Below are 13,822 nucleotides of genomic sequence, written 5' to 3'. Positions count from 1 at the left end.
ACTTTCTAAAAAGCCAAAGATGAATCCAAGGCCATAGTAGAGTGCACCTTGATCCTGTCTTTAATAGTTCTGTTGTGGTGGGAATTGTGAGGATATTAGATGTTGTTGGTGCTAGCATGACTGGCAGAAGTTTTCTAAAATACTTGTAAATTACCCTGTGCTATATATGCCAGCATGACTAGCTATGATTTTGTAAATAAGTTTATGTTTTTTGATTGTTACTTTGATTTATGCAAGATGTTTGAATGAAAAAGTGTTCTTCTGGCTGACCACATGTACATGTTTTTTTTAGAAAAATTCTGAATGCAGGTTATACCAGTCAGCTGACCTAGATGTGATGTCATCGTGTGCCAGAGCTGAAAGGAATGGAATCTCCACCCTAACTGTTTTGTTAACTTTTTAGTCTGATATAAGAGAGTAGAATTCTCATAACATCTTTCTGTGACTTTGAAAAAATTCTGCTATAAAAGCAGGTTCTGAGTCAGTTAAAGTTCAGTTCAGTAGTTGTCGTTCTTGTTCAATTGTCAGTTGTTGTTTTCTAGATCAGTAATTATCAGTCAGTTTATTTTCCAGAGCTGTTTAGCAATAATACTAGGAGTTGTTATTCCAGTTGCTGAGGACCAGAAAACAACCTGAAGAGTGGGAATAAATTCTTATCTTGCCTGACAGAAGTTAAGAGTATCATTTTGCCTTGCTAAGTTAATTAGGTTAGACAGGGATAGTTAATATTCACATAGTTAGGGAACTATAATAAGACAGTTAAGAGTTTTTCTACAAGCAGTATGAAATCTGTCCTACAGTGTTATTTTCATAATTCCTGTGTGTGAAACTCTGTAGTTTATTGGAATCAGTTATTCAGTGTATACATGTTTTAAATCATGTTATTTATTATTAAATATTTTACTGCCTTTTACTGTGACTGGCTATTTAGAAAGTACTTTTAGTAACCAGAGGGTGTTTATGCTTATTGTGATAATACCAGGGCCACTCCGAAAAGCCTTAGTGCTTGGATTACATGCTACCATTTATATCTATATTTATTTTACCAAATATAATTGAACACCCCTTTTGAAGGGTATTGTGGTATTTGACTGGTGGCAGCTATTACCGTGTAATCTGGGAAAGAGGACATAGCAGGTAAATATGTGCTAGTCTTTCCCAAGAGTGTTTGTAGGTGTGAATATGAACTATTTAAGTGTGAGAGTGTCAAATACCTAGAAGTGTGACACAGTGTTCTGCAGTGGTTAGTGGGAATACTCATTTGGGGACCTGGAGTGAAGCATATAGTCTAGTCCCAGGTTTGGAATCTTTTCCCGGTGTACTCTTATGGGAAATTGTGCATTTCTATTCCTGCTTTCAGTGGCGCTGCCTTACTGGAGACAGTGGTGAGGATTGAGGCTCCTTAGTTATTGCCCTGGATTTAAGTGGGGTCATCACAGGAATAACAAAAGGTAATAACCTGAGCCAACAATTTTGAAATAATCTGTTTTGTCACAGGTTGCCCCTTCTTCTTATCTTCACAAGAAATGAACAATTGATTATTAGTTCTGAAAGACTTTGTTCTGTCAAGACAGTACTAGAGTTGTATGTGGACATCCGAAGAAGTAATCTTTCTCATATCTGAAGTAGTGACAATCAGCTTTCAGCTTATCTTGTTAATCAGATGTTTTACCATCAAAATAGCAATATAAAAAAATGCTATGTTACCATTGTAAACAATCCAGCAAAGGTTTTCTTGTGGTAGAACCACTTGCATGATGAGTCGGAAGAAGGACAAGATAATTAAGCATTTCTTCACAGATTCTGGATTTTGAAGATTTATGTCATCATTTTTCACCATCAAATAACTACAGATGTTCAGTCCTTGCAAAGCTCTGAACTATAATAAAAAAATTGATATCAGTACTACTCCTCTGAAAAATGGAATAACTAATTATCTACACATATTTTAATATATGCAGTAACATATTTGTTTTACTTTTTGTTAAGATAAGGGCAAATTAAATAAGGTAAAGTATATTTTAATGCACACTTTTGGCATCCGCACTCAGAACTAAACCATGCACCCCACCCTACCCAGTGTGCAAATACAATTAAGTACCTAACACTGTCAATATAAAGAAATAGAGGTGCATTATTTTCTCAATTATTATAATCTGATATTGAGACCAAAAACATTCACAGTTGCACTCAGCATACAAACAGAACACAATGGGTCAATGTTACTGCTTCAAAGGTCTAAATTATTGTGTTCAGCCCTAGCGTTCACGTGCTGTCTGAGTGAAAGTTCCATATCCATGTTGGATTTCCACTGGTAATCCATTTTCCTTTCAAGGACATACTTTTTATGTTTACTGCCTACCCCAAGTTGTCACTGCTGTGTGCTTGCAGAGCATAACATTACAATATTAAAAGTTAACAAATAAGTAGAGACACTTGTCTTTTAAATACTGCTCAGAAGCTATTATGGCACCTTGGGTGGCTCTCATGGAAGTACTGCAGAACCAAAGGCAGCCTTGTTTCTGGAAGTCAAATCCAATTTGTAATGGGCAATAAAGCTATGAGCATTAGACCAGATAGCTGTTGCACAAATTTCGTCAATAGAAGTTCTAGATCAGAAAGCAGATGATATAGCCATCCACCTGGTGGAGTGTGATTTAGGGGGTCTGGGTAGGGAAAGACCTTGCTGACTGTAAACAAAGGAAATGCAATCAATTGGACATTTGGCTAATGTAACTGTAGAAACTGGTGAGCCCAATTTGTTTGGGGAGAGACAAACAATTGCTCTCAGTTTCTGAAATCTTTCATTCTGTGGAAATAAAAACAGAGTTGTTTATGTACGTCTAAAAGATAAAACATGTATTCACCTTTGTAGAGAAGAAAGGAGCCACTTTTGAGACTTTAAGTATTTTTCCTCTGTTTATTTGCTAAGTTTTTCTGCATAACCGCCTATTTTGAGCATTTTCTGGCTTGTTAAATTTGATTTCTGCATTAGTAACTGTATTTAGAGCACAACCTAGAGCTGTTTACTGAATTATCTGTTTGCACTTATTTTTAAAATCGTTTTTTTCTCAAAACTTGCATTTTATCTGTCTTTGGCCTAGCACTCTTGTGTGGGGTCATTTACTGCACTGTTATAACTTGCTGATACTTGTTAACCTCTGCTATCTCTGAAAAAACAAAAAAAAAAATCTTGCTTTTTTCCCCACTTTTCTGAGATTTAAAAAAAGTTCAGTTACAGGCTTGCTGTTCTTGAACTGTTTGTAAGTTTCTGTGAGGCCATTTTTGCTTGGGCTAAAGGAAAGTCTCTCTGTTGATCAGTGGCAGTGAAAACATTGAGCAGCCTGTCTGCCCCTGTGGGAGTGGTTACTGACTTGAAACTGTAGTTTTATTGGCCATTCTGGGTCAATTCCAAAACTCCTTCATCTTCCTCTCTTAAAACCCTCTTTTGCTGGGTTTTATGCGTTTTGAGCATAAGCAACAACAACGGGCCGCCTAATTGGGTTTAAACTATTCCTGGCTCCACAAAGTCTGCTCTTCACTTTTTCCCTTAGAACTGCTCTATCTCTCAATTTAAACACCATATTCTCATTCTAAGGCCCTTCACTGGTCCAATTAAGTAATCCTACAAGTTAGCACTATTAAACCATAAGCACTACTTACTCTTATACTCTCTACGATTACCCTGTCCTCTATTGGTCCGTCTTAAATTCAGTTTCCCTATTACTCTAGCATGTCCAAAGGTTAGTCAATGGTTTCCTCTCCAGTCCAGCTGGTGAATCTGGGAATTTTGAGGCAATGTTACAACTGTCTCATGTACACGGACAACCCTCTCCTCCTCCAAACAGGTTCAAATATATGTGAGAGATGCAACTATTTAGCCAAACTGGAGGCTGAGCTCTCTCTTCTCAAAACTGGTGTAACCAGTCAGGAGGAGAAGGTAACCTCACACAACACAATTCCAGTATCACATAGTCCCACCACATCAGCGAACCAAACACATAAATACACAAAAACATACTCAGAGGCTCTAAATAAAAATCTACCTAAGCAACAGAGACCTCCAAAGCAGACATCCAAGCAAGCGCTACCTCAAAATAAAACACACACAACACATAACCCACAAAGTCAGTGTGCCAAGCAGCCACAGCCCTTAAGGCTGAATAACACACCTGATACTCTTGTTATAGGTGACTCTATTGTCAGGCACACTGACGTCCCGCTCACCAGGCTGAATAAAGAGAAGGTCACAGTGAGCTGCCTGTCGGGCGCTAGGATCCGACACATAACGCAAGCACTCAGGTCACTCCAAAGCAAATACAAATATACCTCCCTGGACTACATGAAAAGAGACATAGAGGAGCTCTCTGATCAAGTAGCCCAGGCTGGTATGACCCTGACCTTGAGCAGCATCTTACCCTCACCTAGAATGATGCCACAGTACAAAGACAAAATGATCGATTTTAACAATTGGCTAAAATTTTGGTGTCATTCAAAGGGGATCCAGTGTCTGTCAGCCTGGGATGACATGCTCGACAAGCCACGTTGCTTCGCTAGGGACGGCTTGCACCTGTCACCACTGGGCTTTCGGATATTGGCAAAGGCTCTTGCCACCCCATAGTGCCTTTTAGGCAAGGCACAAAAGTCAAACACAACCCCATAGACAGCAGAAGGAACAAGAAACTAAGGGTAATGCTGCTAAAGGCGAGAAGTCTTAACCTCAAGATGCACCTTTTCAAGCTCTCCTCAGTATGGAGAACATCGATATCTGTGCAGTGACAGAAACCTGGTTCAAGGCTCCAGAGAGCACCCCAGCACTACCAGGCTATACCTCATATCATGCTTTTCCCCAAAACCCGGACCGAACCACAAAAGGAGGGAGAGTTTCCATATTTATCAAGGATATCCACACCTCCAGGTTAGTGGCATTGCAAAGTATCGGAGACCATCCATGTGCAACTAACAGTGGGCAAGACTGCTTTTCAGTTTATAGCATCCTACAGACCACCCTCTCAAAGTCAGGAATCCCATTCGGCTTTCCTGAAAACATTGGAGAACATGAAGATCTCTCCGAACACCATTATATTGGGCTACTTCAACTACCCAAACATTGACTGGAAGCACTACTCAAGCCCCAGCACCTTAGCCCAAAGATTCCTGGAAATTATAAACTCAAATGCTATGGAACAACTAGTCACCACTCCCACAAGAGGGGACAACATACTAGACCTGATCATTACCAACATGTGGACTCTATGCTCCACACCAGAAATATATCCCTCATTGGTAAGATCAGACCATAAATTAATTTCACTGGATGTCCACATCCCGACCCCACCCCAGAAAACCACAGTGAAAAACTTCTCAAAAGCGAACTTCTCACTTCTCAAAACCGAAGTGGAATCCTTCAAGGCCCCAGGGCCAGTGGAAACTACAGCCCAATCTGCAGAATCCTATATAAATGCATTCTACGGACATCTCCAGGAATGCATGGATCATGCTATCCCAAACAAAACCAAGACCCAATCATCCAAAGGCAGGCGTCCAGTCTGGTGGACCCCTGCCATAAATAAACTGTACAACAGAAGGAGGAAGCTACTATATGATAGAGCAAAATCCCTAATAGGGAAGGCATCTCTGATCAGTACTAGCAAAAAATTACAATCCCTCATAATATCCTCCAAGGCCAGCTTCGAGAGAAAAATTGCACAGGGCACCAAAGACAATCATAAGGCTTTTTTCAGTTATGTTAGAAACCTGGGATGCAACTCCCAGACTTGTTCCGAGTTGATTCTAAACAAAAAATACACTGAACCCACAGACATCGCCAATATCCTGGCAGACAGGTTCAGTGCAAACTTCTCCACCCCTTCCCCCCCAAAAGAGCAAATATCTATCCCGGCAGAGGGCTGCCTCCAAAACATCTCAGATGCTCAGGTGAAGGCTGCCCTCTCCAAAGCAAAAAACACTGCTTCCATGGGACCAGATGGCGTCCCAGGTTGCGTCCTACATGAACTACAAGAGGAACTAATCCCTCAAATAAAACAGCTATACAATCTCAGCCTCACTACAGGATATGTGCCCACAGAATGGCGTACAGCAACAGTGGTCCCACACCACAAAGGTGGAGCATCTACGGACCCTGGAAACTATCGCCCCATAAGCCTGACTAGCTTAGTCTGCAAGGCTATGGAGAGGATCATCATGGAGCTCATAAACAAAGACATTGGGGACCTACAGACACTAGATCCTACCCAGTTCGGCTTTGTCAAGGGCAGATCCTGCCTTTTGAACCTGGTTGACTTCTTTGAAACAGTCACCAAAGCCATAGATGAAGGGAAGGTAGTCCACACAGCCTATCTGGACCTTGCAAAGGCATTTGACACAATACCCCACTCGGGCATCATAGATAAGCTATCCAGCTTAAATATAAACCCTATGTCACAAGATGGGTCGCAAACTGGCTCAAAGACAGAACCCACAGAGTGAGAGTTGCTGGAGCCATGTCAGACTCAAAACCGGTCACAAGTGGCGTCCCACAGGGTTCTGTCCTGGGACCACTCTTGTTTGGTATATACTTTTCTGAGGTACAGGCAACGTGGGAGGACTATGGCTCACCAAGTTCGCATGACGACTGCAAACTGAAGCCATAATCAACTCTCCAGCTGACACAAACATCCTTCAAAAGGTCTCACAGAGACAGATAACTGGTGCCAGCGCCATGGTTTAAATCTAAATGCCAAAAAATGTATAGTCATACCCTTTGGCAAAAACAATGTGCCCACAAATTACCACATAGGCGGAAACCCATTAAGTACAGAGAAAGTTATTAGGGACCTGGGGACCCAAGTTGATAGCAATCTCTCCTTTGAAAACCACATTGCCAAAGTGGTTAGAAAGACCTTCTACATAGCCCACCTCATCACGAAGGGTTTCACATCTAGATCAAGAGAGGTAATCGTGCCTTTATTCATCCCTCATCAGGCCCATCATAGAATACAATGCCCCTTTTGGGATGTACCTTACCCGACACCTGCAGCAATTAGAAAGACCCCAAAAGTATCTCACCAAGAGGATCAAGGGTCTCAAACAGATGCCATATACTGCTCGGTTAAAAACTCCAGCTCTACTCAGTTGCATACCGCCTACTTCGAGGCGATCTATGCCTGACATACAAAGCTATGTCAAATCCAGAATTAATGGACATGCTCCACCTCAGTAAATCTAAATCCCTTAGAGCCACATGCTCGAGGGACTTGAACCTCAGCACAGAAATAAATAGAACTTGCTGGAGGGACAGGTTCATAACCCAGAGGCTCCCTTCGCTCTGGAATAGAATTCCAGTTCATGTGAGGCAGAGCACCTCACTGAATCTCTTCAAGAAGAACCTCGATAAGTGGATGGGGGATCGTAGGTTTGTCCCAGGGATTACTCCCGTGTCACTATTAGACAGAGGCACAGTAAACTAAACCTTAAAAAGGGCACAGTATACTCAAATCAAGGGGTGGCGTAAGCCATACAGAATCGGGCTAGGCTTATAATTGCCCCAGGGCAGATAGCCTAGTATGAACCTATGAACCTATGGGAAAGAAAACAGGCAAATTAATGGTGTGATTAATTTTCACCTCTGAGGCTACTTTAGGCAAGAAGGATGGATTGGTCCATAAGGTAACCCTGCCTTTGTAGAAGATGAGATATGGAGATTTGGAAGAGAGGGCCTGAAGTTCATAAACTTGTCTTGCAAACATGATGACCACTAGAAAAACAGATTTAGTTGATGGCTCAAAGGGGCTCTGAGTTAAATCTTGCAGCACAATTGTCAAATCCCATGGTGTGGTAGGGCCCTTCACTGGGGGCCTAAGCAAAAAGGTACCTTTAAGAAAAGCCTTGCACAATTTTGAGTAAGTTAATGAAAAAGCATTTTCACCTGAATGAAAATTAGATATTGCCGCCAATTACACTTTGATAGTAGAGAAACTAGCTCCTTGAAAAATATATACTAAGAACTCTAGGACAGTAAAGGTAAGAGCAGTGAATGAATCCATTTCTCTCTAGTGAGCCCAAACAGAAAATCTTTGCCATTAATTTTTGTAGATCTTCCCGATAGAGGCCTTGTGTGAAGATAGTAGTAACTGTCGCACTGAGGAGAAAAACCTGGGCTGTCTATCAGTGGAATTGGAGAAACCATGCAGTCAACTTGAGGTCTGGAATGTCCGGGTGATCCAGTCCCATGGGATAAGACAGAAAGTCTGGACTGGGGGTCCAGTATCTAGGGTGAATATAGAAGGTGAGACCAAAGGAGAGGGAACCACACTTGACGAGTCCAAAAGGGGGCAATGAGGATAACCATGCTCTTCAACCAAAGTGCCTTCTGTAAGAATTTGGGAATTTGGGAATTAGAGGTATTGAGGATAAGTGTAAAGAAGACTAAAGGGCCAGACATGGACTACAGCATCTCATGGTGACTCCCCAGGAGGGGAGATCAGGTAAAGAATCTGCTGCACTTGTTGTTGTGGGGAGATGCAAAGAGATCACAGCAAGGTTGACTTATTGATGCAAAATCCTTTCTGCCACTAACCAATTGAGGGCACACTCATGAGGCATCATAATAGACCTGCTATGTTTGTCCACTAGCATGTTGGATTTCCCTAGTATGTACATTGCAATAGGAAAACAGTTGGAGAAGGTCGCCCATGGCCACACTCTCATTGCCTCTTGACAAAGGGGATATGATCAGTCCCCCCCCATTTGTTGATTTACCAAACCACAGACATGTTGTCGGTTTGAATAGCAATTGTCCCAAAAGGAAGGGCATCCTGGAAGGCCAGCAATGCTAGGAGGGACTGCCTGCATCTCTAGAACACTGATGTGTGAATTAGTCTCTTCTGGGAACCATGTGCCTTGGACCGTCTGTCCCAAGAAATGCACCCTCACCCCAGTCGGGTGGCATCTGTGATTACCATGGCTACTGGGGGTGGAAGAACTAGACGGTGGTCTTGGAAAACGCACAACTGAATCCACCAACATACATGGTTTTTGCATACTCATGTGAGTTTGATTGGTAAGAACAAGGAATGGCGAAGAATTGACCACTGAACAGCTAGAGTTCATTGAAGAGTGTGCATATAAAAATTGGCCATAATAGACAAGGTTCTGGCTGCTGCTACTGACCCTAAGGCCTGAAGAATAAGTCTGGCTGAGGGAGAAGGATGTGAGATAACTTGCTCCACTTGACATCAGATGGTCCATACTCGATCTGGTGGAAGGGAGGCTATCTGACTGTGTTCAGTTGAGCAGCTATGAACTCCAAGCTCTGAATGGGTTGAAGATGATAATTGCAGATGTTGACTGAAATGCCTAGAAATTGGCATAACTGAAGCAAATAGTCCTTGGATTTTTCTAGGAGAAGCCTGGTTGCGGCAGTGAGTAGCCAATTGTCTAGGTATGGAAACACTTGGAATCCCAGTAGTCTCAAGTGAGCTGCTACCACTGCTATGCATTTGGTAAATACCCTGGGGTCTGTAGTGAGACCAAACGGCAGGGCTCTGAACTGGTAGTGACTGGCCCCCAGCCAAAGATACAGAAATCTTTGGAACCATCTGTTCATCCTGTTGTGATAGTATGCATCCTGAAGACTGATGGTACACATCCAATCTTCCTTGCACAGAAACATCACAATGGACTGAACCATGACCATTCAGAACTTTGGCTTCTTTACAAATTGATTAATTTTGCTGAAGACCAGAAATGGTCTAGGGTCTCCTGTTTTCTTTGGCACTAAAAAGAATCTTGAGTAAGTTCTGAATCCTTTCTGGTCTGGTGGGTCCTCCTGGATAACTCTTTTGTCAAGCAGCTTTTGCATTTCTAGGGATGCTGCCTCCCTCTAATTGGATGAAAACCTGGGGAGCCCTTTCCTTCTGTTTGGAAGAATCTATGAAAATGGCATAAATAACATCTGGATAGGATTTTTAGCTCCCAAGTATCTTTTGTTATTGAAGCCCAGGTGTCTGGGTGCAGTGGCAAATGCCCCCTGACTGCATCTATAGGTGGGTATTTGGGCAGTTCTTTAAGAGTGCTGAAAGGGTTTATCCACAAAGGAGTCTCAGAAACCCTAGTTCTGTGGGCCTCCCCTGCTGCGAGGTCAGCGTCTTCTATTAGAACATCCCCTCTCTGTCTCTGGAGGAGATATCCCTGTATGAATCTTGGAAAGGACCCTGGAACTTATAGAACCACATTTTCTTACTTCCTCATTGATTCCTGGAAAAAGATCACTGAGTGGTAAAAAAACATATCCCTACAGCAGACAAGGTCTTTCCATCCTGTTCACTCTGGGTAAGTGTTTCCTTACCAGTGAGGAGGAGAAGGTGATAAGAAAAATGTAAAACTATAAGAAAAAAGCAAGGAAACTACACTCACTGAAACAGAAATATACCCCAAAGCTGTACGAGAAGGATCTGCATCTGTAACGACATGTCGGCAAATTAAGTCTGAGGTGTTGCAGGTTGACAGGGGCATTATGAGTAAAAGGAGGAGCTTGAGAGTTGGATTTGAGAGTCTAGTAAATGTGCAGAGTCAGATCTGAGGATGGATCCGAGATCCAATACTTGAGGAATGAATGAAAGGGACAACATCAGATCCACTGAAATCAGTAAGCACTACTCGGACTATAACCGTTTGATTAATATAAACATAATAGGTATTACATGTAAAAAGGAAAGTTTGTATTTAACTGAAGAGTCAGACCTATTCTGCATTTTGTCTGATAAAAGACTCTGTTTTCAAATTGTAAACTATCTTTATGTTATTTTTGATTTTAATAAAGGTACTATGATTGTGCTGAATGAAGAGTCAAAGTTGTAAATGACTGATGAATGAATCAGGAAATTAATATATTATGTGATAGACGCCAACATATATTATTGTATAAAATTATCTCTGGTAATGCATGTGCTAGTACTAGGAATGTAGGCAAAAAGTAATAAGCATGGTTAATTCAGAAATTTGTGGATTCATAGATATGTAAAGGCTATCAAGTCTTATGACCATTTATCCCTCTCTCAGTACCCTCCCTCACTGACTGAAAAGAGGCTAGATGGCAAGATTCACAAAAATTATGTACTGGAAACGCTGACTGAAGGGAAATTGTTGACTGAAGATGATTGGTATAAATGAAATATAAAACATGCACAGTGGAAGGTATTTAAGAACTACTGAGATCTGTAACTACCACTGGAAATAACTACTGCATTTCATTTTTATGTCATATTTATAAAGAATGGCATTTCTATGTGCTCTTAGAAGGCAATTCATCTTCCTTAATAAGATCATCCAGTTCTTCAAGAAGGTGGAGTGACTGGATAATAAAGCATGCCTTTTTTAGAAAGAGTTGCAGCATCCAAAATATTTACTGGCTATCTAGCAATGCAAGGATGGAGGACAGTTTCACAAATAGCAGGAGATAAATAAAAATATCAGTGATTTATAATTGCTGCTATTCTGCTCAACAGAGTTTGAATCATAGAAATACTGGAATAAGCTTCACACAGCTATTTCTATGATGTCAGAACCATGGCTTTGAAAAAGGATGAATATAGTTAATATGTTGTTTATTCTGTGTGGAAGGAGAGAATTGGGTGTTGTAAAAAAAGCAGTAGGTGCATTTGAGGCAATACTACATAAAAGTATCTAAATGGCACAAATAGTGATACAACAGGCTGTGAAGGACCAGTTTGCAACAATCAGACAAAAAATATAAGTTAAGTAAAATAAAATATAATCTTTACTGTGACAGAGTTTGATTCTTTGGACTGGAATATAAATGAGCTTGCTGATAAGATAAGGAAAGAAAAAAAAAACAAGAGAAGGCACCATCCTACATTTACAATAGTAATGCAGAAGTAATAATGTTAAAGGAAACATATCCGAGTCACAGACAATATGAAACTTTTATAAAGAAAAGTGATGAGTATTTATTTGATGGACTAGAGGGATAGTGGAAAAACACTTCTTATTATCAGTTAATAGGGTATAAGAATAAAGATTGGGGAAACAATGAATGACAGACAGGAAATATGTATAAGGGTAAGATGTTGTCAAGATGTAAGGTTTACACTGGCTGGACTATTTAGTCCAACAACATTAATAAATTAATAAGACAGAATATAATAGGAAAAGTTATAGCCTTTCATCAAAGAAGTAGGATAGCAGCAGGGGAATAGAACATTATAGGAAATAATGAAGATGTCTCTGGAGGGCTAAGACAGCACAGAATAATGGCTGAGGGGAGATACTTACAGAAATATACTTATTTATTTGGGCTTATTGATGTTATGGAAATAAGTGAGAAAGAAGTGGAATATACTCATTTTTCAGCAAAAAATGGCTCCCTATTCAAATGTCAGCACTCAAAATGCTGTGTGCTGAAAAGCTGGGGAAAAAAAGGCCGAAAATACAGGAGAAATGGCAACCTCAAAAATCGCTCTTCTCCATAAAACTGCTTTTTTGCAACCCCTCCCCCCATGTTAGGGTCAAGCCCACCACTCCCCCAAACGTATATATACCAACTCTGAGATGACCATACCTTGGAGAAAAGTGAATATTCTGAGAGATGGCATCTTAGACTTACAAGTCCATTATTTTTGTCCATTCAGTCTCCTAGTTTCGGGACTCATTTTAGTGGGTCTCAACATTTCAAATGGTGACCAGATCAGATAGATAATACATATTGTAAGAATACCATAACATAGTCTGAACAATGAAAACACATCCAGTGATAGTGTCAGCCCATGTATGACAGGAAATAGGTTTTGTAAGCAAGTATAAGTATACTGTGAGACACCCTGGCATTTTCCACTTTTCCTTCTGGAAAGGAAGCCATCTTAGGATTGGGTAAGTCAAATTTTAACTGAAATGGTATTATAATTAATCCTAATCAGTGAAGACCTTGCAAAGAACTGGGGTAATTGTAAACTGAAGATAAGAAGTGTGGTCATAATGAAAACGAATGAGATATTGAATAACAGTCACATTGGGAATTAAGAGGGCTTAAAAATAAGGGATTTATGGAACCAAGAAAGAATAGGTGGAACACAATAAGTTGGAGTACAATTGAAAGAAGCTAGTTGTTTACGCAAAAGTATTTAGAAAACACAAATAAATATAGAGGAATGCCTTTAAAACAACATTTGATACTGTCCCTAGATAAATTGTTGGCTCAATGTTTGACTCCTAGAATTCAGCAGTAACACCTTTAGCTTTTCTTAGTTTTGATTTGCTATATCAGAAGTACTTTCAGTTTTGTGTTGCATAAAAAAGGCACTATGGGGGAGGACAATGTTTTAGCTAGTATTTGAAAGCCTAGAGGGGAGAGGTATGGACCATGCCTGGCAAAGCAGTATGGTCTAGTGACCATTTCATTCCATGCTGACAAATATTGCACCACCTTAGAATGACACCAAAATATAAGCCAATTACTAAAGTCAGTCATCTTCTGTATGTATTGTGGCATCACCATTGGAGAAGGTAAAATGCTGCTGAATGATAGGTTCATACCAGCCAGGGACACATGGTGTGAGAGCTTCATTATGTCTCTATTCATATAGTCTAGGGAGGTACATCTCAGGTCATTTACACTCACTCACATGGATTATGACTGAGTCACACTGGTATTTGTGATCCAATGACCTGAGATGCTGCATAATGTGGAAGATCTTGGCCCCTGATAAGCAACCGTGACTTCCTCCTGACTCATCCTGGTGAGAGGGTCATCAGCGTGTCTCACAATGGAGTCTCCAATGACCAGAATGTTGGATTGTGTGCCTTA

The 13,822-nt window shown here is 40.7% G+C and overlaps 1 protein-coding gene across 1 annotated transcript in view; it reads right to left on the bottom strand.

The window, feature by feature from the left end:
- Positions 1–13,822, bottom strand: part of CFAP54 (cilia and flagella associated protein 54) — a 2,749,537-nt gene that overhangs the window by 2,625,162 nt on the left and 110,553 nt on the right. Inside the window, exon 6 of the mRNA XM_044087198.1 lies at positions 1,708–1,879. Coding sequence (XP_043943133.1) covers positions 1,708–1,879 — 172 coding nt within the window. The remainder of the gene's footprint in view (positions 1–1,707; positions 1,880–13,822) is intronic.

The sequence above is a fragment of the Protopterus annectens genome, chromosome 11.part0 (assembly GCF_019279795.1).
Source record: "Protopterus annectens isolate FY-2018-M chromosome 11.part0, PAN1.0, whole genome shotgun sequence".
NCBI lineage: Eukaryota > Metazoa > Chordata > Ceratodontiformes > Protopteridae > Protopterus > Protopterus annectens.
The sequence above is the reverse complement of the archived record's forward strand: the minus strand, read 5'-3'. Positions and strand labels throughout refer to the sequence as shown.